Source organism: Saccopteryx leptura, chromosome 6, assembly GCF_036850995.1.
Source record: "Saccopteryx leptura isolate mSacLep1 chromosome 6, mSacLep1_pri_phased_curated, whole genome shotgun sequence".
Classification (NCBI taxonomy): domain Eukaryota; kingdom Metazoa; phylum Chordata; class Mammalia; order Chiroptera; family Emballonuridae; genus Saccopteryx; species Saccopteryx leptura.
The window spans coordinates 128236900-128264758 of NC_089508.1; the positions used below are offsets into that span (position 1 = coordinate 128236900).

At 54.0% G+C, this 27859-nt stretch overlaps 2 protein-coding genes across 8 annotated transcripts in view; one reads left to right on the forward strand and one right to left on the reverse strand.

Annotated features, from left to right (window-relative positions):
• The first annotated feature begins 7 nt into the window (after window positions 1-7).
• CLK3 (CDC like kinase 3) lies at window positions 8-15423 on the forward strand. The gene is given in 16 exon segments (XM_066342728.1): window positions 8-409; window positions 411-466; window positions 468-598; window positions 601-686; window positions 4300-4451; window positions 5586-5802; window positions 7661-7757; window positions 8037-8103; window positions 10199-10315; window positions 10978-11144; window positions 12248-12342; window positions 12423-12552; window positions 12803-12885; window positions 13278-13357; window positions 13548-13638; window positions 14177-15423. Coding segments are annotated over 16 exon segments (1893 nt in total). The 5' UTR covers window positions 8-262; the 3' UTR covers window positions 14354-15423.
• Window positions 15424-16605: 1182 nt separating this feature from the next.
• The window catches only part of EDC3 (enhancer of mRNA decapping 3), a 64380-nt gene continuing 53126 nt past the window's right edge, over window positions 16606-27859 (reverse strand). For 6 of the 7 annotated variants that reach the window (XM_066342738.1, XM_066342744.1, XM_066342737.1 and 3 more), the window contains 3 exons: window positions 24428-24581; window positions 19529-19746; window positions 16606-17118 (listed from right to left, as the gene is read on the reverse strand). In XM_066342738.1, coding sequence (XP_066198835.1) covers window positions 16784-17118; window positions 19529-19746; window positions 24428-24581 — 707 coding nt within the window. In that variant the 3' untranslated portion in view covers window positions 16606-16783. The remainder of the gene's footprint in view (window positions 17119-19528; window positions 19747-24427; window positions 24582-27859) is intronic. The other variant, XM_066342742.1, reaches the window with a different exon arrangement.

Consider the following 27859-nt stretch of genomic DNA (forward strand, 5'->3'; position numbering starts at 1 on the left):
CCTGACTGCGGCAGGGCGCGGGTACCCGGGACACAGGGCTGCACGCTTGCCGCGGCGCTCTCTAAGAAGGCGAGCCTCTTCCCCAGCGTCCCGCCCCGGGATTCCCGGGCGATTTCCCACAAACTGCTCCGCGCCCCCCGGGCACTGGGCGTGCCTTCAACGCTTCCACTCCCAAAGAGAATGTGGTGTCTTTCACGTGAGCGCGAGTCGCGAGCGCCTTCCTGAGCCTCGGGGCTCACCGGGTCTTCGCGACGGCGTAACAATGCCCTCTTCCCCGCACGCAGGAAGTGGCTGGCGGGTGCCGTCGGGATTGGGGCGGCCGAGCGGACCAAGCCTTCCGGGCAGGTCGTGGCTCCGCCTCTCCGCCCCCAGCGCCCGCCGGTCGGGGACGCACGCATACCGCGCGTCCTGGGGACCTACGTGCGCCGCGACACGTAGAGGGGCGGGCCGGGGACGTCCCCCTAGGCTCTCCCCAAACCAGCCTCTACAGAGGCCGTGCCGACCAAGACGAAGAAGGTGGGTCCTCCAGAGCCTTCGAGCGAGGAGCTAGAGCGGCTGGGCCGCCGCGCTGGGGCAGGCCACCGCGGCTTCGCGGGAGGGGCGGGCCGCCGCGGGCGGAGGCCGGAAGCGGAAGAGGTGCCTGAAACGGGAAGTGGGGCCTAGCCGCAGCCGGAGCCTGGGAGACGGTGAGTACGGTCTCGGGCCCGCGGAGGCGCGGTGAGTCGGCGGGTGGGCGCGCCAGAGCCGGGCTCCTGGGCCGGTGTCGACCTGTTTCCCGTCTTCCTCTCCCTCGGCCCCGACCCGCCGCTTCTTCCCCGGTGGCGGTCACCGAAGACCCCAACCTCTCCATCCGCGGTGTCGGAGTCGAGCCGGGACGGCCCCTGAGGCCCCTGCAGGGGTTCGGCCCTGCGCTGCCTGAGGAGTGGTCGCTTACGCGGCTTCCCCGGCCCCCGCTCGGGCTCGTCCGCAGCCTCTTCCACTCCTCGCGGCCAGTAGTTTGGTTCCGGCCCAGGAAGGTGTTGCCTAGGCGCCCCCCGCCCTAAGCTCTGAGCTCTCCCGGGCCCGGGGCGTCCGGAAGGGCCGCGAGCGAGGCCTGCAGGTCCGCGGGTTTTGTTGTTCTTGTGGAGCTGCTCCAGCTCGGGGAAGGGGCCGGGCCGGGCTGACGGGACGAGCGCTGGGCCGCCCGGCCCTAGGTCTCCCTAGTTCCAGGGCGGCGCTCGGTGCGGAGCCGGGGTAGGGACCGCCGAGGTGGAGCCGGCGGCCTTCCAGCCTCCCCTTCTATGCCCTTGACACGGAGCAGCGCTGCACCCGGCGGCGGCTCGCGAGGGGTCAGGTTGGAGAGTGCAGTGACAGAACCGCGTCAGCCAAAAATAACCCGGGGCTGTGGGGCGGCCGCGACCTGCTGGCAGCTCCTGGCAGCGCCTCCCTGACCAGGAGCCGCCGGTGCGAGCCGGCTCCGCTGTGCCCAGAGGAAGCTGGCACCCTCCCCGCTTTCCTTCACGCCACCTTTCTCTTCTTTGTATAGAGCGGAGTTCTCTTGGGCATAATGTGCCCTTAACTTCCTTAAACCACCAGGTTGCGGGGCCCCAGAGCCCCGGCTGGGACAGTGATGAGGGCACCAGGTGGGCCCAGCACCTGGAGGCCTGGTAAGTGCGAAAGGAGAGGGTATATCCTCTGTGGGTGCCTTGTGTGAGCTGCTTCAGTTAGTCATCGCTCCTTTGTCAAGCTGACTTTGGGCTGTCACCTCATTTCCAGGGGTGGTGAAGGGTGGCTGGGTCAGAGGCCAGCCCTGGGATTCGGGGTTTTCTACCCAGAGTGCTCTTCCCCACAGTTCTTTGGAAGAGACTTTTCTGTCCTTAATACCCTTAAGGCGTTTAACACAGACTCGGAGGCAACACCAGGAACCTTTTTAATGTTAAATATAAGCTGCTTTCAGGCCGTCTTGTGGCCACATATTTGCTATGTGACCTAAGGCCAGTGCTGGGGCATGTTAGTGAAGGAGTGACACAGAACCCGGTGAGAGTACTGTCTCCTTGTCCAAGGGGAAGCTGAAGGTCAGGGTGGTTTAAAATGTTTATTTTTAATTTATGTATTTTTAGGGAGGAAGAGAGAGAAAGAGGGAGAAACATCATGTTTCTGTGTGTGCCCTGCGCGGGGATTGAACCCGCAACCTTGGCACATGAGGACACTACCCAGCTGAGCTTACATGGACAGGGCTCAGAGTCCTTTGATAACAAGTCTGAAGGCACATGGCTAGAGTGGACGTGTCAGGGTTGAGACTTACTCCCTGTGACTGAAGCTGCTCTTTCTTTTCTCTGCCATGAACATGTGCTGACTTCAGAACCTTCCAGGTCCTGGAGGATCCCTGGCATGTCCTTCAGCTCTGGTGCTTTGTCTGCCCAGTGAGGATGGGAGGGCTACTGTCCTGGCCATTGGTGCACCTTGTGCATTACTTAGTGAGATGCGAGATGCGGCCTTCAAGTTGTAACTTGGTCACCTGACCCAGGGTAATATCGGGAAAACAGTGAAACGCCGGTCAGCTGATCGTCAACATAGAACAGCAGTCCAGGTCCTTGAGGATGATTTCATGTAGTGTTTACCTGCAAGGATTGCTGGGCCTGGACTCCCAGGTAGCCAAGGCACCTGCTAGTGGGATGATTGAGGCAGTGACTCTTAGGATCGCAGAGAAATTTTCAGGATTTTGTCAGATACGCCTCACTGCCCTGCCCCTCTGAGAGGAGCCATTCCATTTTCCTCTTCTCCTAACAGACCCTTCTTGTGAGCTGGGGCAGCTTCAGAGGGTGTGTCAAACTGTGCTTGCTTAGGAACCCAGACTGATCACCATGAGGGGTTGGCTATGGCCAAGGGAAGGGCTGGGTGCAGGGGTGGCCATGGTCTCTGGCAAGCAATGTCAGGGTCTTTTGGATGTGGGTGGAACAGGGAGCTAGCTGGCTTCACATCTTTCTCAGCTGGTGGCAGTTTCATGTAGCAGATATAACTCCCCGCTGAACAGGGATAGTGAGGTGGGCCCTCTTGGCATGCCTTTCTGAGCACACCCGCCTGTGATGGGCACAGAAGAGAGGCAGGCACTGGAGCAGAGGATCTGAAAGGAGGGACAGGCATGGTACTGTTGGGTACCATGAGATGAGGTACTGCCCAGCATGGCACCGAGATGGTCTGAGGATGCTCAGTGGGCATTGAGCAATATACTTGGATGCTCTGACCCTAGCATCTTTACTGGTGCTGCCCCCAAGTGTGGACCAGCAAGGGTGGGCTAGACCCCCTTATCTGTTGGACCAGACCTTCAGGTGGGCTAAGGAATGTTTGTAAGGCTCTCTGCACCTTTTTGTCCAAGAGCTGGTCTTCACATCTCTGCCTGTAGCTCCTCATGCAACTCTGGTTCTTGCTCCCTTGAGTTCAGGGCCTCCACAAGCAACCAGGCTTTTTTTGGATTAATTAATTTTTGTGACAGAGAAAGAGAGAGTCAGAGAGAGGGACAGAGACAGACAGGCAGCAGGAAGGAAGAGGGATGAGAAGCATCAATTCTTCTTTGAGGCACCTTAGTTGTTCATTGACTACTTTCTCATATGTACCTTGGCCAGGTTGGGGGCACAACAGATTGAGTGACCCCTTGCTCGAGCCTGCGACCTTGGGCTCAAGCTGGTGAGCTTTGCTCAAACCAGATGAGCCCATGCTCAAGCTGGCGACCTCGGGGTCTCGAACCTGGGTCTTCCGCATCCCAGTCTGATGCTCTATCCACTGCACCACCACCTGGTCAGGCGCAACCAGGCTTTTTAACCTGAGCTTTTTCCCCTTGGCTCCTGTATGTTGGCGCCCTGCCAACAACCATCTGACTCTGGCCTCTGACTAGACAGAGTAGGTGCTTTATAGGACCACAGATAGGCAGGAGTAAATTGAACACAAGTGGGGGTCTCCTTTTTGCTACCTATTAGTCTTCTGTAATGGGGCTCACCAGCCCCTCCCTGGGCCCCGCCTCAGCACTTGTCCTGGCTCGCCTGGTTCCAAGAGTGCTCAAGCCACCAGGCTGTGCTGGAAAGGCAGCTGTTTGTTGGTTCACCGGCAGAGGAGGGTGTACCTATTGTTTGCTCTTTGGCCAGTGTGACCTCAGAGTTCTTCACTTCATAAACCCCTGGGAGGGGCTACCCCCAGATGGAACAATGGGCCCCCCAGATGGAACAGTGGGCCTCTTCTTCAGGAGTACCTAGGCTGCTCAGACACCCAGATGGCTGGAGGTGGCTGGCTGCATGTTTAGCAGGGCTGTCCATTTTCGTGGCCTAGATGCATCACTGTAAGCGATACCGCTCCCCTGAGCCAGACCCATACCTGAGCTACCGATGGAAGAGAAGGAGGTCTTACAGTCGGGAGCACGAAGGGAGACTGCGATACCCATCTCGAAGGGAGCCTCCAACCCGGAGATCTCGGTCCAGAAGGTGAGAGGAAACTGGGTCAAAAGGAAGGGCTCCTTCCCTTGGCTGAGCTAGGAACAGTCTGGAGGCTTGTGGCAGCCCTGTGTTCCTTCGACTGACTGTTGCCTCTGCTTGACTGCACCTAGATCACTACCCCATCCTCTTTGGGTTCCTCCCCTATCTCACCTGCATTCCCTGGCCTCTGTTTGCTCCCATCCTTGCCACCCCTGCTTTCTCTGTCCTTGAGTCTTCCTTTTTCCCAGCAAACTCCCCATTTTCTAGGTTAGCATCTGTTCTGCTAACCTCTGAGCCTTCCTCAGTGAGGATTAGAAACATAACAACAGATGCTGGTCCCTGGTCTTCTCCAGCCCCAGACCAAAATTGCAGGCTCAGTGGGCCACAGGAAGCTCTAATTCAGGGGTCCCCAAACTATGGCCCGCGGGCCACATGCGGCCCCCTGAGGCCATTTATCCGGCCCCCGCTGCACTTCCAGAAGGGGTACCACTTTCATTGGTGGTCAGTGAGAGACGCAAAGCATGGCATCACTCACATACAGTACTACTTCCAGTGATGTGGGATGCACGCCTCATGGCTCCGGAAGCACGTCACATCACTTGTTACATCTAGCAGTGACAAATATGGAACCGGACATTGACCATCTCATTAGCCAAAAGCAGGCCCGTAGTTCCCATTGAAATACTGGTCAGTTTATTGATTTAAATTTACTTGTTTCTTTACTTTAAATATTGTATTTGTTCCTGTTTTGTTTTATTACTTTAAAATAAGATATGTGCAGTGTGCATAGGGATTTGTTCATAGTTTTTTTTATAGTCTGGCCCTCCAATGGTCTGAGAGACAGTGAACTGGCCCCCTGTGTAAAAAGTTTGGGGACCCCTGCTCTAATTGGTACCCTTAGAGGCCCCCCATCACGCTAACCTTCCTCAGGGCCCTGCCTCCTGTGGCACACTGGGGGCATGCTGTAGCCAGGGTCCTGAGGTTGGACTTCATATATACCCTTTCTCTCCCCCACATCTGGGTGCCTCTGCTCTGACAGGCTATCCTTGTGAGCCATTTGCAGGGTCCTCACCATATGCCTCTTGTCTGGCTAGTGGAAGGAAGAGCTCTGTCTGACCATTGTCCCCATCTCCATCTTGGCAGCCATGACCGCCTGCCCTACCAGAGGCGATACCGGGAGCGCCGTGACAGTGACACATACCGGTGTGAGGAGCGAAGCCCATCCTTTGGCGAGGACTGCTATGGATCTTCACGTTCTCATCATCGGCGGCGGTCACGGGACAGGGAGCTGTGCCGGCCCCGCAGACACGCCCGCCACTGCCACAGACGCCGCACCAGGTCTTGTAGCAGCGCCTCCTCGGTGAGTGGGGGCCAGAGTGTGCTGGCTGGGGCTCCAGGCCTCATCTGTCTGTAGCCTTCTCTCATGTTGGCTGGTCTGGGTGAGTACCATTAACCCTGCGCATGTGCATTTAGTGTGCGTGTGTGTGTGTGTTGTCTGGTTTAGGTACAGGGCTGAGCAAAGGGCCCAGCTTCTATCTTCTGGCCCACTGGCAGTGTCAGCTATAGGGACTCTGGTTCCGGCGCTGGCTGGCCCACAGCCTGTCTGTATTTCCACACTGCCCCAGGCACAGGCTGCATGGGTGCAGGTGACAGGGACATGATCTTAGGGATCCTAAAAGGGTTACTGGCATGTGGTTTGTAGCTGTATGTCCTGGTCCTTCCCATCCAGAGATTGCCTTCACACCTTACCATGTACTCTGGTGTGGATTAACACTTCCACAGTCTTACCTCCACACCCCTGCCCAAAGGCCTGGAGGCTGTGGTGCCCGCAGGTATGGGAAGGTCTTTTTATCAGTCAGCTCAGAAAGGGAGCATCCCTTCTGACCTCCAGCCATGCCCTCTGCAGACGAGGGGTGAGCTGACTGTGATGACACATGTAAAGAAATGACAAGGCCTACAGCCTCAGGCCTTGACTAGTTGCAGGCCACATGCCAAGAGCAGCTTGGCAGTATTCCAGGTACCCAAGGTTGTGTAAGTCCTGCTGAGACCAGGAGCCCGCACTGCACTCACTCGGAGGAGAGCCCGTGTGTGTCTTTGAGGTCATGTGCTGTTGTCTCTTCCCCCCCCCCTCTACCCACCCACCCTCCCTCTCTCCCTCCCTCCCACTCTCCCTCCCTCCGTCTCACCAGCTGTGAGGCCCCTGAGGAGTAGTTGCAGAACCAATGGAGGGGCCAGGCATCTTCTTTGCTGAGCTCTCTGGTGATTTTTTTGAGTGGCAATGGGTTGCAGGTTGACTGTGGGCACGCATCGTGGCCTGGTGGCCTCTCTGCACACTGCCACACACTACCACAGGGGGGCTGTGCAGATCTGTGGCTCTGCTTCTCTTTTGGCGCCTTCTGTTGTCATGAGGTTCAGGATGGGTCTGGCCTGTGAGTAATGGGGGTCAGAGCCAGAGCAGGAGCTGGCTTGTGGCTGTGTAGGCCATTGTGGTAGGAGGCCTGGGGTTTGACCAGCCCAGAGAGTCCCAGGCTGCTCCTTCCCTGCTTGAGGCAGGCTAGTGGCACAGAGGATGCTGATGGAAGCCGGTTGCTGGTGGTGGTGTTAAGTATGGCCACAGATGCCTTCTAGGGGCTGGTAGCAGCTTGGCTCTGAGTGGCAGCTGTCGAATATGTGCAGGGCTGCGTGGGCAAAACAGAGGCAAAGACAGACTGAGCATTCTGCCCTGAAGCCAGAGTGCCTCTGACCGCCGGAGGATCGGACTCAGGCTGGACAGCCACATTCTTGCGCCGTTTTCACTGCGTCTTCACTGCGGCCGAAGCGTCCTGGGAGGGCCCGGGAGGGGGACACTCGGTGGACAAGGGTGTCAGGGCTGTGGCTCTCTGCGTGGCCCGGCCCCTCAGCTGCAGAGGCTGGTCGTCTTTCTGAGCGTTTGCGTCGCCCTTCTCTTAGATAATGTCCGAGTTTTCTTTACATACCTGTAGCTGTTTTTACTTTTCTGTTTTTGAAGTCAGTTTGTGTCTTGACGTGTCCCTTGCAATATCCCTATCGTTATATATGCTGTGTGCCTTATGAAATGCTGGGATCTGGAAAATCCAACCAACCAACCCACCGGCTCCTCACCGTCTCCACCTCTGCCTTTGACTGACACCTCAATCTGTCAATCGGAACCGCCTACCATGCGATTGGTCGGATGGCGTTTCGGGGGGCGGTGCATGCAGAGAAGCCAACAGAGCAGTAAGCGCAGCAGCCGAAGTGTGGAAGATGACAAGGAGGGCCACCTGGTGTGCCGGATCGGCGATTGGCTCCAAGAGCGATGTACAGCCACCTTTCGTAAAACTTTACCTCTCTACTTTCTACCCCTTGTTAGACCAGACCTCTCCTGCCCGGAGGGGCCGCTAATGCGCGTGGTGCCTTAGTGGGGCCACCAGTAATTGCCTGAATGACACAGACGCTAGCAACTTCTGTTTTTAAGAGTGTAGCAGTGAGAGAGAAACCTTTTTTGTTTTTGAGAATTTGAATGCTGTGACCTTGGAGAAGCTGCTGCCCCTGTCTCTGCCCTCCAGACCCTCACGCCCTGCGTCTTTTCTCTCCTAGATGAGATTGTTGGGAACCTAGGCGAAGGCACCTTTGGCAAGGTGGTGGAGTGCTTGGACCATGCCAGGTGAGTGAGCTTTCTGGGATGAGTTGGCCTGAGGTTCTTGAAGGTGATGGCAGTTAGAGTTTAACCTTTTTCTTTTTGAAGGGAAGCACCAAAACAGAATTCTGACCTGCACATGTTGGGGTTTTGTTGACCCCCTGAAATAGGGAGAAACCGCTGGGTTACACAGGCATGTAGCATGCCCACACAAGAATTGCTGGCTAGCAAATGGCCTGCCCAATTCCCCCACTTCCCCAAGGTGGCGGTGGTGGATAGCAGAACAGAGCCAATGCCCTGGCCCCTCTGGTGTGGGCCAGCTTCCTGTGGTCACTTTCAGGGCCAAGGCTAGAGCTTGGGAGTGGGTACAGAGTACTGCTGAGCCCAGCCAAAGTATGTTGAGCTCCAGCTGAGGCTATATAGGTCCCAGTTGAGAGATATAAGACCCTAGGCTTTCTCACCAAGCAAGTGCTGCCTTCTCAAGTGTGTCTAGGGTTGAGGATGGGCCCCTTCAGGGTGTATGTTGGGTGATGCTGGGGGCACTGTGCTCTCCCAGGTTGGATCATGGAATGCCATTCCTCAAGACCAGAACCCTTGCCTCCACTTTAGGCTGGGAGGCCACCTCCTGGGAGCCACTGCCTCCCCACCTTACTGGCTTCTAGTAGGTTTGGTGCTTAAGCTACAAAGCATTTATCCCAGCAGTCGCAGTTGAGCAAGGTATGCCCACACTCACTGGCTGTGGTGGGGCAGGCACCACTGTCCTGCAGTGTTCCCATGTCAGAGGGTCACTTGTAGAGGACAGTTAGATCCAGCAATCCAGCCGGCCACAGGATAAAGCTGTGACAGTGACTGAGAGGAAGCCTCCCTGGGCTTCTAGTTCCCATTTAAACACCCCTTGGACCCCAGAGGTTAAGGTTGAGACCAGTGAGCACAGGGACAGGGAGATTGTACTGTGACCAGAGAGATGGCAGATCTGAATGCTGTGACACATGGGGCACCTGAGCTCTCTGGGCTATGCCACTCTGAGTAACTTGAGGGAAAGCTCTGGAGTCACTAAGGGACAGGCACTGAACTTGGGCATTCAGAGGGAGTCAACCTGTGGGGTCCCACAGAATTCAGCTCAGCAGAGGGGCCTCGTCCTTGAGCTTCCAGCCCTGACACTGCTGGTGGAAGTGATGCATTCCTGTGCAGAGGCTGGGAGCCTGCTCTAGGAGGAGGCTGCTGACCTTTCCTCGGAGGTCTTTCCCTGTCCTGAGAAGCTGATAAAAATGGGCTAGGAGAAGAAAGCAGGGCATTCTCTGGAAGATGCTTTCCCTCCAAGGGTTGTGGGCCTTACCTTAGGCATAAGGGCTGCCTCCCCTCCTGAAGCCTCAGAGGCGACACCTTGCAGGCCAGAGCTGCTCGCTCATTCCCCACCTAGCCCAAACTCTGTTATTTCCAGCTTCGGGGTCTTACTACAAGTGACCTATGGGGGTGGAGATGCGCTGGGGGAAGTACAGAGCAGAACTGTTAAAATCCTCTCTGGACACTGAACAGGGGTTTCTGGCACTCGTCTCTTATAATTTCTGTGGTTGGTAGGCAGGCAGGCAGGCGGGCCTGAAAGGGGAGTTGTAAAGGGAGCAGCCCTTGGCTTCCTGAGAGGCCCCTACTCCTGGCAACCTGACCCCTTGCCAGGTCTTCACTCCATCCTGGAACTCCGCCCCAGGGCAAATTGATTGCCCAGACTTGCAGATGTGATCAGGAAAGTCAAAAGGTGCCACAAGAGGATTCTGTGTGGGGACAGCCTGGCAGGGCTTAGAGCTGACTAGCCTACAGCTGGATTATTACTGAGTGATCTCTGGGCCTAGTATTGGTCAGGGGGATAGGCCTCTACTCTGCCCACTCTTCCCCTGGGAGCTGGCAGATAGCTGACACCAGGAAAGCCTAAGGCTGGTGTAGATGCCAACGGAGTTTACTGTCAGGAGGGTAGAGGTCTGCTGCATGGGACAGGCTGGTGTCAAGTATCTGCTCTTCTCCCAGCTGGAGTCCAAGGGTGTCTGCCAGGAGTTGTTGGGTGGGTTCAAGGGTGGGGGGGAGCTCTGGCAGCTTCTCTTGAGAACCTCTGCTTCCTTCCTGGTGCCAGAGGGAAGTCCCAGGTTGCCCTGAAGATCATCCGCAATGTGGGCAAGTACCGGGAGGCCGCCCGACTGGAAATCAATGTTCTCAAAAAAATCAAGGAGAAGGACAAGGAGAACAAGTTGTGAGTGTCAGCAAGGAATGGTAAAAAAGCTTTCTCTGGGGACAGCATCCTCTCCAGTCCCTAATTCCCGGGGCCCTGAAGCTGAGCAGTAGTGTTCTCTCACCTGGCAGGCACCATACCTGCTCCATACATGCAGAGCCGGGGCTGGGCAAGTGTGTCTGCTGGCAGGAGCTTCTGGATTTCAGTCCAAGTCCCACCACAACCAGTTCCGAGTCCAGAGGTCCGTGTGGACGAGGGGCTTCACTGGGTGTGCTGGGCATTAGGACAAACCGGAAGCTGTTTGGGCTCACACAGTCAGACACCCAGAGAGCCACCCTTGCCACACAGATGCTGCACTCAGGAATGTCCACGGAGGAGGTGGAGACAGGCACTGCTAGTCCTGTGGAGGCTCCTGGCATCATTCCATCTTTCTTGGAGAAGCAGGAGACCTCAGACCAAAATGCCCCCCACCCCACCCCCTCCACAGCAGGAAGTTCAGTCCTTCCTTGCTCAGGTGATACCTGGTGAATAGATGGGCTTGCTGTTAACTGATTTTCTCTCTTCATGTGTGTCTGCATGGTGGTGTGTGACCTAGTGGCCTGGAGGCTGAGTAGGGACTTCATTTGCGGGAGGGGGTGGGGTAGCCAGGCCCCCAGCTGAGCTCCATCCATCCTTCTCCCCAGCTTGTGTGTCTTGATGTCTGATTGGTTCAACTTCCACGGTCACATGTGCATCGCCTTCGAGCTCCTGGGCAAGAATACCTTTGAGTTCCTGAAGGAGAACAACTTCCAGCCTTACCCCCTACCACATGTCCGGCACATGGCCTACCAGCTCTGCCATGCCCTCAGATGTAAGTGTCCACCTCACATTGAGCGTGGGATGGCCTAGCCTACCCCGTTCCCTCAGCACACAGCTGACCATTCTACTGAGCCTGAGACAAGCGAGGGCCTCTTTAACTGATGGAAGCTGCTGTCTCCTCCAGGGGCCTTCACAGCCAGCCTCTGCCTGCAAGCACTTGGGAAGAAAAATGAGCGAGCTGCTCTAGAATTTTCCTAGCTACTAATTCCATTCCCACCTTCCTGGGGAAGAGGAAATGGTCCAAGTGACTGGGAGAACCCACCCACACTCCTGCCCACACGATACCCTCTGTCTACCATGTCCTACTTGCCTGCCTTTAAGAGTGTATTTGGTGCCCATGCTCTGCACTGCAGGTTGCAGTGGTTGGAGCGGGACAGCAGGCTCCTGGGAGAGGAGGTAGGCAGACCTGGAGCAGGGTCTGTAGATGAGGGATGGTCAAGAGCACGCCAAGCAGGGCGAGCAGCTCTGTGAGGGCCCAGAGCCAGGTACATGCTGACACTGGTGAAGGAGGGCCTGCATTGGGAAGAGGTAGGCTACCCTGCTGTGAGGGTGTTGGGTGCTAGATGGGAGCCAGGAAGTGACGAGAACAGCACCACCATTGGTGGGACGGATTGGGGGGAAAAGGTAGATGCCCTGCCTAGGGCTAGGGATGCAGAGTCAGGGCGGGCTTCCCGGGCAGTGTATAGCTTAATGCTCTGGGGCACCAGCTTGACAATCTTAATTTATGAATATGGGGACCTGCATTTTCTTTTCCCCCCTGGACTCTGGGAATTCTGTAGTTGGTGTTGAGGAGAGGGGACCGCCTAGGGCTAGTGCTGCAGCTTTGCCAAGACAGGATGCCTGGCCCTACAGAGAAGGGGAAGTTGTTTTGGATTGGAAGTCTCACCCACCCTGTCATCTAAGCATCTGAACCCTCCAAGGCCCCCAGTACAGAGAACCTTGGAGAGGGAACCAGTACAAAGGCTAGTGGTGCCCGTGCTCCGCTCACTGCTGAGGTTATGGTGTGAGGGAGGGTCTCTGGCTGGCCGGCTTTGGAGGATAGAGCCAGAGAAATCCAGGTTCTGAGCCTGTTTCCCTCCTCTCCTGCCTCTCCAGTTCTACATGAGAACCAACTGACACACACAGACTTGAAGCCAGAAAATATCCTGTTTGTGAATTCCGATTTTGAGACGCTCTACAATGAGCACAAGGTATTGGTGGGGAGAGGGTGAAGCCCCATTCTGGCGCAGAGTTGCCTCCAGGACAGTCCTGATGTGGCTCTCCTCCTCAGAGCTGTGAGGAGAAGTCCGTGAAGAACACCAGCATCCGAGTGGCTGACTTTGGCAGTGCTACCTTTGACCACGAGCACCACACAACCATCGTGGCTACACGCCATTACCGCCCACCTGAGGTGATCCTTGGTGAGTGGCTGCATAGCACCCAACCCAGGTGGCGTGGGCTGTGCTGGGGGGAATAAGTGAAGGTGGTGATGTGCATGTCTACCACCCAGGGCCACTGTCACGAGTCACCATGGTTTTAGCATGGCCAGGGTGAGAAAGGGACTTGTCCTGAGGTTTGGGCAAGAGTCTTGCCAACCAGGTAGCAGCTGCCCTGTGCCCTTTAGGCTGGGAGAAGAGCTGAGTCTTACCAAGTCTCCACTTTGGCTTTCAGAGCTGGGTTGGGCACAGCCCTGTGATGTCTGGAGCATTGGCTGCATCCTCTTCGAGTACTACCGGGGCTTCACGCTCTTCCAGGTACAGCCCTCCCACACTGCCCTGCCACCAGTGTTGGCAGGCCTTCCAAGGCCCACCGTCCACATGCTGTGAGAGCGCTCCTGTGGGCTGTAGCTGCTCAGGGGTTAGGGTAGCTGGAGCACTCGGGTCTGATGCTCAGCTGTCCGGGGTGGAGGGTTGGGGCTGGAGGAGTGAGTGTTCAAGGCAGGGGACTCAGCGTCAGTGGGATATGGAGATGGGTTGGGTGGGTTTCATTCCAAGGAGTGAGTGAGGAACATGGACTTATCCCTGCCAAAGGGTGACAGGCTACCATAAAGTCAGAGGCTGGGAAGACACCCGTCCTTTTTGTTCCTCATCCTCCCTGAGGGGCTCAGGCTCATGCTGACCACCGCTTGCTCTGTGACCTTCTATAGACCCATGAAAACCGAGAGCATTTGGTAATGATGGAGAAAATCCTTGGGCCCATCCCGTCACACATGATCCACCGTACCAGGTAAGGAGCCTGGAGCCAACAAGCTGCTACATGGTGCCTGCAGAACATCCCATGGCTCCTTGCCTTCCCTGCATGCCCCTCCGAGTAGCCTGACAGTCCTGCCTCTCAGACCTTCCTGCCCTGTGGGGTCACCCCAGGATTCTCTGCCACCCTCACCCACGACTGACTGCCTCCTTCCCTCCCTCTTCAGGAAGCAGAAGTATTTCTACAAAGGGGGCCTGGTTTGGGATGAGAACAGCTCTGATGGCCGCTATGTGAAGGAGAACTGCAAACCACTGAAGGTCAGTTTCTGGCTTCCCCCAGCTCAACTCATGCCAAGGAAACCCCAGGCACTGGGCTTACACAGACAGGCGGCCCTTGCTCCAGCTCTTAGCCCTACCCCTTCCCAACAGGGGGGCTAAGAATATAATTGGGGAATACCAGAAGAGCCAACTGTCAAAGACCCTGCTGCCTCCTGCCCCTTCTTTCAATTGTGGGAAGAACTGGGCAGGACTGAGGTGAGGGGGAGGGAAGACCTAAATATGGCCAGGAAGCCTCTGCCAACTGCATTTGGTGCATGGACAGTGAATATTGCAGGTGATCTCTACCACCTATAAGGACTTTGCATGTGGGGGTAGAGGCAGCAAGTCAGCAAGACACCCCAGTAGCCTTTCAAGTCCAAAGCAAAATGCTCCCAGGCGTGAAAAGACAGGAGCCGCTCACTGTCCAGGAGGGCAGCCGTAGTCCTCCAGGAGGCGTCAGTGCCGCCCCAGCCCTTGCAGCAAGGCTCCCCACGCCCCTGCCTACCACCACACTGAGGCGCCTTATGTCCCTGAGCAGAGCTACATGCTCCAGGACTCCCCGGAGCACGTGCAGCTGTTTGACCTGATGAGGAGGATGCTGGAGTTTGACCCTGCCCAGCGCATCACACTGGCGGAGGCCCTGCTGCACCCCTTCTTTGCTGGCCTGACCCCTGAGGAGCGGTCCTTCCACACCAGCCGCAACCCCAGCAGATGACAGGCACAGGCCGCTGCATGATGAGAGGGTGTGTGGGACTGGGCTGCCTGGCCCTATTCTTCCAGCCTGTAACCACCGGGCCCAGGGCCAAAGCCACCCAGTGAACAGTGCAATGTGAAGGAAGGCAGGTGCCTGCAGGGGCGTGGATTGGATGCCCAGCTGCCAGAAAGCACAGATTTGACCCAAGCTATTTATATGTTGTAAAGTAAAATAAAAGTGTTTCTTACTGTTTGTAACCCCTGGTACCAGTGTGTCCAACTCCGGGCTCCTTGCCTCGTTCCTCCCTGTTTTATTTCATGTTTCCTAGCAGTTCAGCTTGTGCACTGGGCCACACCCAGGAGGGCTAGCCAGTGTGAGGGCCAGAGCCGGACAGAAATGCTGGCCTCTAGCACAGGCCCACTCAGTGTCCCAGAAGGCCCAGCCTCCCTCTTCCCCCCGCCTGCCCATGTGGAATGTAGAGAAGACCCACTGCAGTTCACCAGGTGGCTCTGGATTCACCGACCAAGTCCTATGATGCTGGGGCTGCAAGCTGTCAAGTGTGGGACCTCATTGCATCCCAGAGCAGAACTGACCAGAGCACAGGCCTTCACCCTTCAGCTTTATTTTGGTGGTGGGTGACAGACAGATGGTCCCTGACTGGGCCCCTTGGGCAGAGTGCCTCTGAAAAGAGCCAGACAGCAGAGTCATGCTCATCTTTAGTACCAATGGGGACAGCCGACCAAGGGCTGGGAGAGACGCCAGTGCCACCAGGGGAGGATAGGAGAGACCAGGTCACACACCCTCAGAGCCACCCCAACACACTGGAGCAAGCAGTGTTTACAGCCAGGCTTCTTCCAGCCTATTTCCCTCTGGACCCAATCAAGGAACCTAACCACATTAACAGGCAGCCAGAGCCAGCTCATTGGTTGCTTACTAAAATGCCTGCTCCTCAGACTAGCCCTGCCTTGAAAGATAGGGCCCCATCCAGGGAGCTGCAGCCCGGAGAGTTAGCAGAGGCTCTGGGAGGTCACAGCACAGGGCTGACAAGTCTTCTGGTCTCCCACCACTGGAGACAGTGAACACTGAGGGAAGATGGGAGCAAAAGAGGGACTAGCCCTTTGCCCTGCCTCATCTGTTCCTAGTTATGCAGTGATAACCAGCCTACCTCCCCTGTGTCCATGGTCCTTGGGGAGCCTTCACATTCACCCAACCCATTCAACCAGATTGGGCAGGCACAGAAGGAGCCTGAAGCCCTAAAAACAGCTTTAAAGCAAAAGCCTTCTGCAGGGGGAGCTGTAGGAAGCATGAAGGCCCAGCTCCTGTTCTACCCCAGGGCTGGGCCTACATGGTTGAGTACTTGACCTGAGCAGCACTGCTCCTCTGGCTGAGCCCACCTGCTAGCTCTCCCAGAACTAGCCTCATTTTGGCATCTCTGAGATAGGGTGCTGGCCCCAAGCCTACTCACATAGAATGGACAACCAAAAAGAGTTCAAAAGAGGGAGGGACATGCGCCCTGCTCTGGGATGACAGCTACAGAGGGCCATTTCAGGGGAAGGGCAGAGGGGACAGGACAGAGGGGGGATATATATGTGCAGGTGAGGAGGCTGGCCTAGACAAAAGCACCAGGGAACCTCTCTGGCTCAGCATCAGGCTCCCAAAGGGCCACCCCAATATTGAACATTAAAGCTGCACCCTGCAGGGTCTGGCCCTGGACTAAGCAAATGCTCAGACCCTAGCTACTAGAAAGGGTATGGGTTCGAGGGGCACTGCTGGCAAGATGGGCACTGGTTCCATAATAACGTAACTTCTACTCTGTGCTGAAGACAACAGAAATACGGGAAAACCGTCCTGACGCCATCCTCTTCCCTGCCCCTCAAGGTGGTGCAGACAGGAGGAAGGACCCTTCGGGAGAAATCCCAGCATAACACTTGGATCAGCTCAGAAAACGTCAAAAGCCCCCAAGTCAACTTGTTAGGTTCAGAGGAGGCCCCACAGCCTCCAAAATGAACAAGGAGCACAAGCCTGCCCTCTAGTGGACTGACACGGCACAGCCAGTGCACATGATGGGAGGGAGAGCCTGAAACAGCGCTGCCCAGGCCCAGTGGCTGTAAACCTGAAACACAGCTGTGAGCTGCATATGCTTGTAAACAAAGCCCTCCTGGCCATGCAGATGCGGTGTGGAAACGCCTGGAGCCACCGCACAGTCAGCCACCACCTGCCCTGCGTGCCCAGTGGGAAAGCCTTTCCTGGTGGAGGGCAGGGGAAACGTCAGCTTTAAATAGGATCTGTTCTCAAAAAAAAAAAAAAAAATCTGTTCTCTCACAATAGAAACAAACCCAAAAGAGAAAAAAATTTAACAAGGTCCATGAATCTTCACATCCTTAAGGCGTTTGCTGTCAAGTTCAGTGTCAGAAGCAGTAGGCACTCCCTGGTCCGGCTGCCCAGAGCAGCCTAGGCAGAGTGCAGTGGGATGACAAACTTGCAGCCGAAGGGTGAGCGGTAGCTGATGCCCACCTCCTGGAACACCTGCTGAGGAATGCCAAGGTCACACAGGTACACGCGACCTGCGTGCTCGCCCAGTGGCAGGGGCAGGCCCAGAGCCAGTGACCACTTGGCATCGATGCCCTGTTCCGCTTCGTGCACAGGGGGGTCTATGCTGAGAACTGGGGCCCGGTTCTGGTTGGCCCAAGCCACAGCCGCCTTGTACCAGGGCTGATCCCGCAGGAAGGCGTTCTCAGGACAATCCAGACAGTTGATGACCAGGTCCACAGGGCTAGTGGGCAGATCTGCAGGTGGAAATAGTATCACCTGAAAATTCCTCTAAGAAGAGACTCCAGGATGGGACTAGATCCCAGGTGGCCCCTCTAGTGTCTTGTTCAGACACCACTCTGGTGCCTCTCCACAGGTCAGCCTTCTAAGGTGGGCCTGGACACAGGCCCTGGGAGTTCCAAGGCCTGGAGGGGCAGGGTTCTAGAAAACCAAGAGCATGTCAGCCCAATGGACCACAGTCCTCACAGAATGCCCAGGCTGAAGCACTGTCCTGCTGGGTGTGCAGATCAACACTCCATGGACACATTACATGCTCCAGGACAGTGGGGTCTATGGCCGAGTCAGGACCCCCAAGGAGACCCTGACTGCCATGTGCTGACTGACCCTAGACATGTGAGCAGTCAAGGTGTGTGCTCGGTTATTCCTCCCTGGCCACTCATCCTGCTCCAGCAGCCTGGGCTGGCTGGCCGCTCTCACTAGTCTCACGGAAATGGGTCCTCTGTGCAGCCTAGCCTTCAGGGTGGGGAGGGAACCTATCACTCTCCCAGGCATTTAAAGGACTTCTCTGCTCTAACCAGGCTGCTGGGACGACGTAAGGGCAGAGTCTCAATAAGTACATAGCTCCTGACCCAGCTAAGAGGTTAAACTGGGAATGGCAGAAACCGGGCCAAACTCAAAAGTCACATCCTCAGGCCTGCTTGCCTCCAGGCACAGTTGGGAATGGGCATCATATCACAGGTGTCAAGACGGAGAATGCATCCCACTCCCTTACCAGCTCTCAACCCACAGTGATGATATTTCTTAAGCAAAGACGCATGGCTTCTTTACTGAGGACAGGGCACCGCGGAACTGTGTGCCCACTGGTATCTGGTCAAGTCCTTTCTCTGGGCCTAATTTGTTCTCTTCCCTTCTCCCCTGTCCTCACTTAGCCCCCCGCCAATGAGACTTCACCTCACTCTCCACTTGAAACTGCTCTTCCCCATCACTGACTCAGTGGTCAGTTCTCCCTCTTCTTCACTTGCACTTGACCTAGACTATCTTGCTGACACAGCTTGTCACACCCTCTTCTCTTCGCTTGCCGTTCAGGTACCAGATCCTCCTGGTTCTCCACTCCTTCCCTGTCTCCATCAGTCTCTGACTCCCTGACTTCTAAACAAAGCAAGTCAGTCTAACACCTTCTCTATCTACTCTCTTTCTAGGAGATATAGTATCCAAGCTCATGGCCTTAAACACAGACACACATCTGTAACTCAGAGTGGACCCCTTCACTCAACACTAGTCTCACCTACATATCCATCAACACTCCCACCTGCACACTAACAGCTTCTCCAAGCGTCTGTACTTCCCCACACCCTTGTCCTTCACATCTTCCCATCTCTGTCCTTCCAGTTACTCAGGCCAAAGACCTTGCAGTCCATTCTTTACCCTTCTCTCACCCCTACCGTCTTGGTCTGTAGAGTCTATCTTCAAAACTGACCCAGAAACTAACCACCATTCACCATATCCAGTCCTTTTTTTTCCTTTTTTTTTTTTAAAACTGATTACAGAGAGAAATAGGAAGGGAGAGAGATGAGAAGCATCAACTCATAGTTGTGTCACTTTAGTTGCTCAATGACCAGGGGACTCAAGCCAACCCAGTGACCCCTTGCTCAAGCCAGCAACCTTGGAGTCACGTGTGGTGCTCAAGCCAGATGGAGCCCACATTCAAGCCAGCGATCTTGGGGTTTCAAACCTGGGACCTCAGTGTCCTGTGTTGATGCTCAATCCACGCACTACCCCCTAGTCTGGCACATCCACTGTCAGCCACTATCACTCCTTCCAATTTATCCCCATAGCTTCTTTCCCCTGCTCCAAGCCCCAGTCTCCTCTTGAGCAGTAGCCACATGACCCTGTGGAGCCTGAGCTAGACTGTTTTTCTTCTACCTATTCTTTCAGTGACTTTCCATGTCACCCCTGGGACAGTTCAAACCCACAGGCCCTCTGCGAGCTGAGCTTGAAATGTCAAGTCTGCTCCCCCTCGGCCACCCTTCCCACATCTCTCTTGCCCCTGCTTTGTGCCTGCCTGACACTTATACCAGCGACCTAACAGACTCGTTATTTGTTCATCTCTTCATCATCCCAGCCAGAACATGAGGCTCCAGGGAAGCATGTACTTGGGGAATGTACCGCCCTGTCCCCAGTGTCAGGAATAATGCTGGTTCCATAAACATCTGTGCAATGAGAAAAGGGTCCCCAGCTCTCCATCTGAGTATAAAACAGAGGGTGAAGGGACAGGGGGTGGGCAGGTCGATAACACCAATACTGTCCCCTTTGTCCTGATTCCTTACAGGTAGGCAGGCTTTCCCACCTGCTGCCACTGGGCGGCACCATCAGACCATCCAGCTGCTGAGGGGGGCGGCCTCAGCCCAGCCCTACACACGTGCTCACCTTTGAGACTAGACACTTGTTGGCCTTGGGTCTTGCTGAAGAGAGATAGCTCATTGGTAATGGACTCCAGCATCTTGACGAAGTTGGGCAGAAAGAGGATGACCTGGACATCATGGTTTGCAAGGTGCCTTCCACAGCTGATCCCTTGAGCCCCCTTCACGTGGGGCCCGCACAGCAATGCCACTGTAGGCCTCTGGTGAATGTTTTTGGGATTCAACCTGGAAGAGAGATAGAGAAGCATCCTCAGGTGCAGCCCTGGCAACCCCTTGCACTCTCAACCAAGAGAGTGCCTTGCCAGCCTGCTGCTCTTGGAGTTCTCAATGGTCCCAGGTGCCAGGGGGGCCAAAGCCCACAGGAAGACAGGTCTGCAGGGTGTCCCACACTATGTTACTGCACCTGCTGGATCTTCTCACCATCATTCACCCAGATCTGTCCCACAGAACACTGCTTTCTGACCAAGAGGATCACTGCTCACAGTGTGACCCTATTAGTCCAAACTCTGCTTAACAAAGAGCCCCTACTGCAGCTGGCTGCTCTTCTTCCCCACACACCTACCCCCACCACCCCCTACAGTAAGTCTGGTCTTACCATCCCCTCCTGTACTTGTAAAGCTTTTGTGCTTCTGTTAAACTGTGCACCCTGCCCAGAAAGCCCACCTTTTCTCTGAACCCAGCCCACAGCTTGCCTTTCCTAGGCTCACTCTGGCTCAGCTCCTAAAAGGCTCACAGCAAGTACGAGGCAAGACAGCTCTACATTGTCACCAGCAAGCCTTAATAAGGGCAATGTTGGACTTGGCTGGGTGGCTTTGTAGTAAGGTACCAAAAAGCTGAAAAATTAATATTGATATTCTAAGAGGAAAGGTCAGGCTTTTCTGTCCTGTCCTTCCTTTGGGGAGGGGAGGGAGAAGAACGTAGAAGTTTCTGGCTTGCAAGAACAATGGGTCATTCAGTTTTAAATCTAAAATAAAAGTTAACCTAGAAACCTCTTTCAATGGGAGGCAGAATTTACATACCACCTTGCATTGATTGTAGTTCCTCCCCCTCCCTGGAATCTTGAGAGTAAAATACCTCTAGGCTAGTGAGGGAAGAGGAACCCTGAAAGATTTGTAAACATCTTTGATTATGTTACATTGAAAGTCTTAATGTTTCTGTATATCCCCTAAACCAGGGGTCCCCAAACTTTTTACACAGGGGACCAGTTCACTGTCCCTCAGACCGTTGGAGGGCCAGACTATAAAAAAAACTATGAACAAATCCCTATGCACACTGCACATATCTTATTTTAAAGTAAAAAACCAAAATGAGAACAAATACAATATTTAAAATAAAGAACAAGTAAATTTAAATCAACAAACTGACAAGTATTTCAATGGGAACTATGCTCCTCTCACCGACCACCAATGAAAGAGGTGCCCCTTCCGGAAGTGCGGTGGGGGCTGGATAAATGGCCTCAGGGGGCCGCATGCGGCCCGGGCCATAGTTTGGGGACCCCTGCCCTAAACAAAGGTCAGCTTGTGCCATGACCTCATGCTCTCCTCCACCTTGTGTGATCAAGGGTATATAAGCAGCCCCTGAAATGTATTTGGACACATGATTTGGGTTTGCAACTGCCCCACGTAAGCCATATGCGGCCGGCATATTTAATAAATCTCCTCCTTTAATAAAACTCTTCGAAATTCATTTGGACTGAGTATCTGTATGTAAACCCATGGAATTGAGGTACAGCAACAGCTCAACAGATAGTCAATGGCATACCAAGGTTTCAGATTCGATCCCCAGTCAGGGCACATATGAGAAGCAACCAATGAGTACACAACTAAATGGAATAAATTGGTGTTTCTCTGTCTCCCTTCCCTCCCTCTCACCCCCTCAAATCAATGGAAAAAAATATTTTTAAAAAGGGGCAACACTGTAGACATGGCACAGTATGCTGTGTGGATTTAACAGAGTATAGCATCGAGGACAGGCCCACACAAGAGTGGCTGATGGCCTGACCAAGGCAGTAGCACAGTGGATAGAGCATCGGAATGGGAAACAGAGGACCCAGGTTTGAAACTCCAAGGTCACTGGCTTGAACGCAGGGTCACCAGCTTGAGTACGCGGGATTGCTAGCTTGAGCGTGGGACCATGGTCACAGGCTCAAGCCCAAAGGTCGCTGGTTTAAAGCCCATGGTCACTGGCTTGAGCAAGGGGTCACTTGCTCTGCTGAAGCCCCCCAGTCAAGGCACATATGAGAAAGCAATCAATGAACAACTAAGGAGCCACAATGAAGAATTGATGTTTCTCATCTCTCTCCCTTCCTGTCTGTCCCTATCTGTCCCTCTCTCTGTTAAAAAAAAAAAAAAAGTGCCCAATCAGCATGGGTGCTGTCAGAGAAGGCAGCAGGTTAGGGGCTTCCCAGCCTCCTGGGCTGGCACTGGCCTTGACACCCACTTCATGATGTAGTCACTGTAAGGATCTTGCCATTCAAAGCTGAGACCTTGCTGGTCTAAAGAAGCCACACCAAAGGTTCAGGATGATCCTGGAGCTGCGCCCGATGCAAAGGCAGCACAGTCGCCCCTGGGCAGGCAGGTTGGGGCACACAACAGGCTCAGTCCCGGCCTGGGCAGGAGTGGTGACTGTCATTCACTGGTCTCCCAAAGGGAGGAAACCCCTACCCTGCAAACAAACTTGAGGGAATACCATCCACTTCCCCCACTCTGTGTGCATCTTATGGAAATGTGACATAGACTCCCTTCAGACAGACATGCAGGGCTTTTGATAAATTGACTGCCCTCTTAGAGACTGACTGTGGTACCCACGTCCCCAACAGCAGTGGCAGAGCATGGGCCCTGTGACATGCCAGCACATGGGCCAGTCTGTGAGCTCGAGCTGAGCCTCCACTGGCTCTCTGAACATCTCGAGGGGAAGCTGAGAGCATTACATTCAATGCCGTCGTGAAAGTGGTTAAAACTGCATGACCCTGATGTCCACGAGGATGACGACTTACGTGGTAACCTTTCTCAGAGGTCAGGACACAGCCTCTGAGAGCTCAGATAGGCACACGAACAGCTAACGTAGAAAGGTGGCTCGGGAGGAATATGACTTTGTGGGAATATTCAGATCCTGCCCCAAAAGTACTGTTTCTGGGAAGCCACTTAAGGGCCTCCAATACTTCCGGGTAGAACTTATTCCAGGAGCTAGCCCAATGGCTACTTTGGGGGGAGCTGAGGCAGGCACTAGAACCAAGGGACTGGGGCTCTGTCACGGGGCAGCTTCACCAGTCTCTCCTTTTCAGTCTTCATCGGCTTTTCCCTGGCACAGGCAAGGTCAGGAGCCCAGCACGGCTGAGCGACAGGAAGACTAAACACACCCACAACGCCAAGGCCAGGGGTTGGGGCAGTAAGAGGGGAAGCCTCAATTCAGCCTGGGTCCCTGGGGACACCATCCTACCACTGCGGTCACGGCCGCCTTTGTACTGACAAACCTAGCAGGCACAGCAACTCTAGCTCTGCTTGCTGCCTCAGCAGGGACTCAAGCTCCAGCCTCTTGGTTTCTTCCTCTCTGGTTTTCCTTCCCAACCCGCTGACATTCCCAGAATCCCACCCAGGCCCTGCCTCCCATTCCCTCACATACAGGACCTCCAGGCCTCTGCCTTCTGCTCAGACCTGCTTCTAAACCTCAGATCCAAATAGGTGATGGTCTAGCTGCTATCTTGTAGGCCTCTCAAACTTGACATACCCCAAACCAGACCACCATCTCCTCCAAACCTGCTCCCTGCTTCTGTGCCCTCACTCACAGTGAATTACCACCCCCAACAAGGTATCCACATTACAAAGCTTGAAGCTCAGTGACCACAGGCCCTCACTTTCCATCACCTCCCACATCCATTCAATGACCCTGCCCTGATGATTTTATATTTTTAAAAATCCTTCACCTACGTCCACTTCTCTGACCCCTGCTTCCCTGGTTCCCTGTCACGTGGCCCCTGGCTCTGGTTTCTGTTACAGTTTTGCTAACTGGTCTCAGTGCCACCACACAATCTACTCAGCCCAAGTGCCCTCTGTCAGAGCCAATGCCAACTGTGCTGCGGCTCTTCTAGACCCTACCTGTAGCTCCCTGCTGCTCTGATGCCCACAACCCTCTTTCCAGCCGCACAGAATGACCTAATCCCCTTCCCCCAACTTCCATGGGCTCTCAGTTCTCTCTGCTCTTGGCATATGCTACTCCCTGATCTGGAATGCTTTTCCCCCTTGCTCTGCAGGACTTGGCTCACATGCCCTGTTCCAGGGAGAGTGACTGGCTTTCTCACCCTTAAGTAGAAACAATGTGGCTTACTGGACAGTTTTGTCCCCTCTGCCATAGCACAGCACCCTCTGGAGCCTCCTCAGGCTACTGGAGGCAGGAGCAGTGTTTGAATCTCCTTGTGCAACCCAGTCCTGGCAAAAAGGCCAGTATGTGGATCAGTAAACAGCCACTGATAAAGTGAGCACTGCTCCTGATGCAGGAACCCCAAGGACAGTGGGTAGGTAGCAGAATTCAGCTGATCCACTCAAATCTCAGGTGGTTGTAGCTCTCAGGTATGGATTCAGGACTGATTTGTATCCCAGGCCCTTGAAATGACAGGTGCCAAAGGCTGGGTCTCTGAGGGGTTGGAGAAGGCAGCCTCTGCCGGTCAGCAGTAGCCTGTTACCAGGAAAGAAAGGGTCAGAGCAGCCCGGCTGGGAGAAGGAGGAGAACTTCCAGGAAACACGTTAGAGAAGCAGGCAGGAACCACCACATATAGGAAAGGGACTTCATGAAGGCGCTGCCACTGGACAACAAGCAACTGTCCAACAAGCTGCTCTTGTGTGGGGTGCTGCGGGGGCCCAGCAGAGCAGCCTGGGCCCACACTCAGGCCCCGCCACTCCAGGGCACTCACCTGTTTGGCCCTCCGAGCAGAGTCAGTGCCATCTGGCTGGCACACACGCCAGTCACCTCAAGTCTCCGCTCCAGTGTCAGCCCGTGCTTTTCAGCCACAGACAACAGCTTTTTATGTAGCTCATAGGAAACACTGGGGACAACAAGGCCAGAGTCTGTGGTTCAAAAGGAGAGAAAGGGCAGTGGTTAGAGGAAACCAGGTCGCCAAATAGTGAGCTCAACCCAGGATTCTGTGATAGCCATGACTCTGAGACTGACCCTCCCCAATCTATAATATCTGCTTCACCTTCGACTGAGGCCTCTATGCAGCCTGAGGCTCAAGCAGCAGGTGGGGAGATGAATAACCACGTGTTTAGGTTACCATGGAGCAGGGTTCATGAGGCTTTGACCATAAAGGCCAAATCCACCAGAACATACTTGGTATTACACCAAGAAAAGGCCGACCCAGAGCACATTAACAGCAACCTATAAACCACATCAGAAGACAATATGCTTGTCCCAAAATGAGAGAAAGTCCATCCTGGCAGTGGGGTTTCCTTAAAAGTAAACCCCTCATCCTTTCTCAGAAGTGGAACAGACACGACCTCCCCTCTCAACCCACTATTCAATGTCAAGGCAGATGACCTCTTCATCCCATCTGTTCCCCTTACCTCCTCTTCCTCCTACTTACTCTCTTCCTCTTTGCCTAAGAAATTTCTTTAAAAAAAATTTTTTGCTGTATTGATTTCAGAGAGAGGGGAAGAGAGAAAGAGATAGAAACACTGAGCTGTTACTGTATGTGCCCTGACCAGGGATTGAACCAGCAACCTCCATGTATCGGTATGGTGCTCTAATCAACTGACCTACCTGGTCATAGCTTACTTCAGAAATTTCAATTAGCAGCTTGTTTACTCAAAGAATTTGTCATTTCCTGCCCATATGGGGTAACTCTGACCCAATACCCATACCACAGGGAAAGAGTACATGGAAAATAACTTATGGCTTACTTTAAGCTACACAGAAGAATCCCAAACACTTTTATTCCCCACAAATAAAGAGAATTCTATAAAGACTAGAGAGAAGCAGCCACTAAAAGCACTTGGTTTTAAAAGGCCAGCGCCTGCAACAGCTGGTACATGTGACAGAGTCTACAATATTACATGCACCAGTGTCAACGCATCACGTACCATTTCCGGCCCGAAAACCAGGACAGGAAAGAGACCGCAAAGTCAGAAATCAGTAATAAGCAGCTTTGCTTTCACAACCAATGCCATCTTGAAAATGCTAAAGCCATAGGAGCAGACCCTCTGCCAACAGGCCCCACTTGGCCTCAGTGGCTGACAGACTAACAGACACGGATTCCCAGTTACACGTTATCACAGACCTTATGTAACTAGTTTGGTCCAGTGAGGTCAGACTTCTTTTTAGATCCTGTCTCGTCACCTATACTGGGCCGTCAACTCCTCAAAGAAGGGAAGTACGCCTGCACTCCCTAGGCCCCTGCCTGTTCACTCAGTCTCAGCTGATCTGTCCATAGATGGAAGCTGTCATCATGTACTCAAACAAGTAAGTGACGCAAACCTTGTGCTGCTCTTGCTCTGACCCAACTCTAAGGTGGATCCTACTGGCCCTAGAGCTTGTACAGAAAAGCCCATCTTCCTCACTGACCATGTCAGGAAACATTTCTTGAGGGCTATCAGGCACCCAGTCCTGCCTACATAGATTTTTTTCTTTTTTCTTTTTTTTTTTAACTAGGCAAACAACTTGATTAACTTTTCTACCAAAATTTATTCCCAGGCTTCTTCAGTTTAATTAGCTGCAAAGAATGATTTGTGGATAAGCAAAAACCACAACAAGATCTAGGTTTTATCAGCTCCACGGACAAACTCTGAAGAGATGTCATAATGTAAATCAGCAGCTCCAGGTAACTTTCCTCCAGACGTTAACTCAATCCAGTTTGCTTTGTTCTTGGAAGCCTCCTCACAGTTCTCCACAAAAGCTGGAACTTCCTCCTTCTCCTCTTAAGGAGCAAGTGTTGCTCTTCCATCCACAGGTGGTTTGGGCGGAGCTTCGCCGGACTGTTCCCTCACGTGGGTATGAGATGCTGGGTCGCATCTCTGTCCACTGCTGTGTCTCAGCATGGTGGTGATGGGGAGTGTTCGCTGCCAGAGACACCTAAACCCACAGGGTTGTTATGTGAGTCATTTCCCCGTGGTCTGTGAACACTTTGCCCTCTTCGGCAACAGAGGTGCTGTCTACCCTGAACTTCTGTAAGGATAACGGCAGTTTTCTCCACCCACTGTCCCAGTTCTGTGAATCACCTTCTTTCTGCAAGCAGCCCTTTCCCATCATGCACACTGGCACCTGCAGTCTGAGGCGTTTCCCTGGTTCCTGATCATTTCCTTCAACTTGCTGGAGAGGAAATGGGGCTACATAAGGGATTAGGACTGGGCTCAGAGACAGAGACAGAGCGAGAGTCAGAGAGATAGATAGATAGGGACAGACAGACAGGAACAAAGAGAGGTGAGAAACATCAATTATCAATTTTTTCACTGTGGCACCTTAGTTGTTCATTGACTGCTTTCTCATATGTGCCTTGACCATGGGACTACAGCTGAGCCAGTGACCCCTTGCTCAAGCCAGCAACCTTGGGTCCAAGCTGCTGAGTTTTGTTTTTTTTTTAATTTTTATTTATTTATTTAGTTTTTCAGAGACAGAGCAAGAGTCAGAGAGAGGGATAGATAGGGACAGACAGACAGGAACGGAGAGAGATGAGAAGAATTAATCATCAGTTTTTCGTTGCGACACCTTAATTGTTCATTGATTGCTTTCTCATATGTGCCTTGACCGCGGGCCTTCAGCAGAACGAGTAACCCCTTGCTTGAGCCAGCGACCTTGGGTCCAAGCTGGTGAGCTTTTGCTCAAACCAGATGAGCCTACGCTCAAGCTGGTGACCTCAGGTCTCGAACCTGGGTCCTTCCGCATCCCAGTCCGACACTCTATCCACTGCGCCACCGCCTGGTCAGGCCCTAGATTCCTTTTTTTTTTTTTTTTTTTTTTACAGAGACAGAGAGTGAGTCAGAGAGAGGGACAGACGGGGACAGACAGACTGGAACAGAGAGAGATAAGAAGCATCAATCATTAGGTTTTCATTGCGCGTTGCAACACCTTAGTTGTTCATTGATTGCTTTCTCATATGTGCCTTGACCACAGGCCTTCAGCAGACCAAGTAACCCCTTGCTGGAGCCAGCGACCTTGGGTCCAAGCTGGTGGGCTTTTCCTTAAACCAGATGAGCCCACACTCAAGCTGGTGACCTCAGGTCTCGAACCTGGGTCCTTCCGCATCCCAGTCCGACACTCTATCCACTGCGCCACCGCCTGGTCAGGCCCTAGATTCCTTTTTATTTCAATTTTTCCATTGATTTGATAGAGAAGAAAAGAGAAAGAGAGAGAG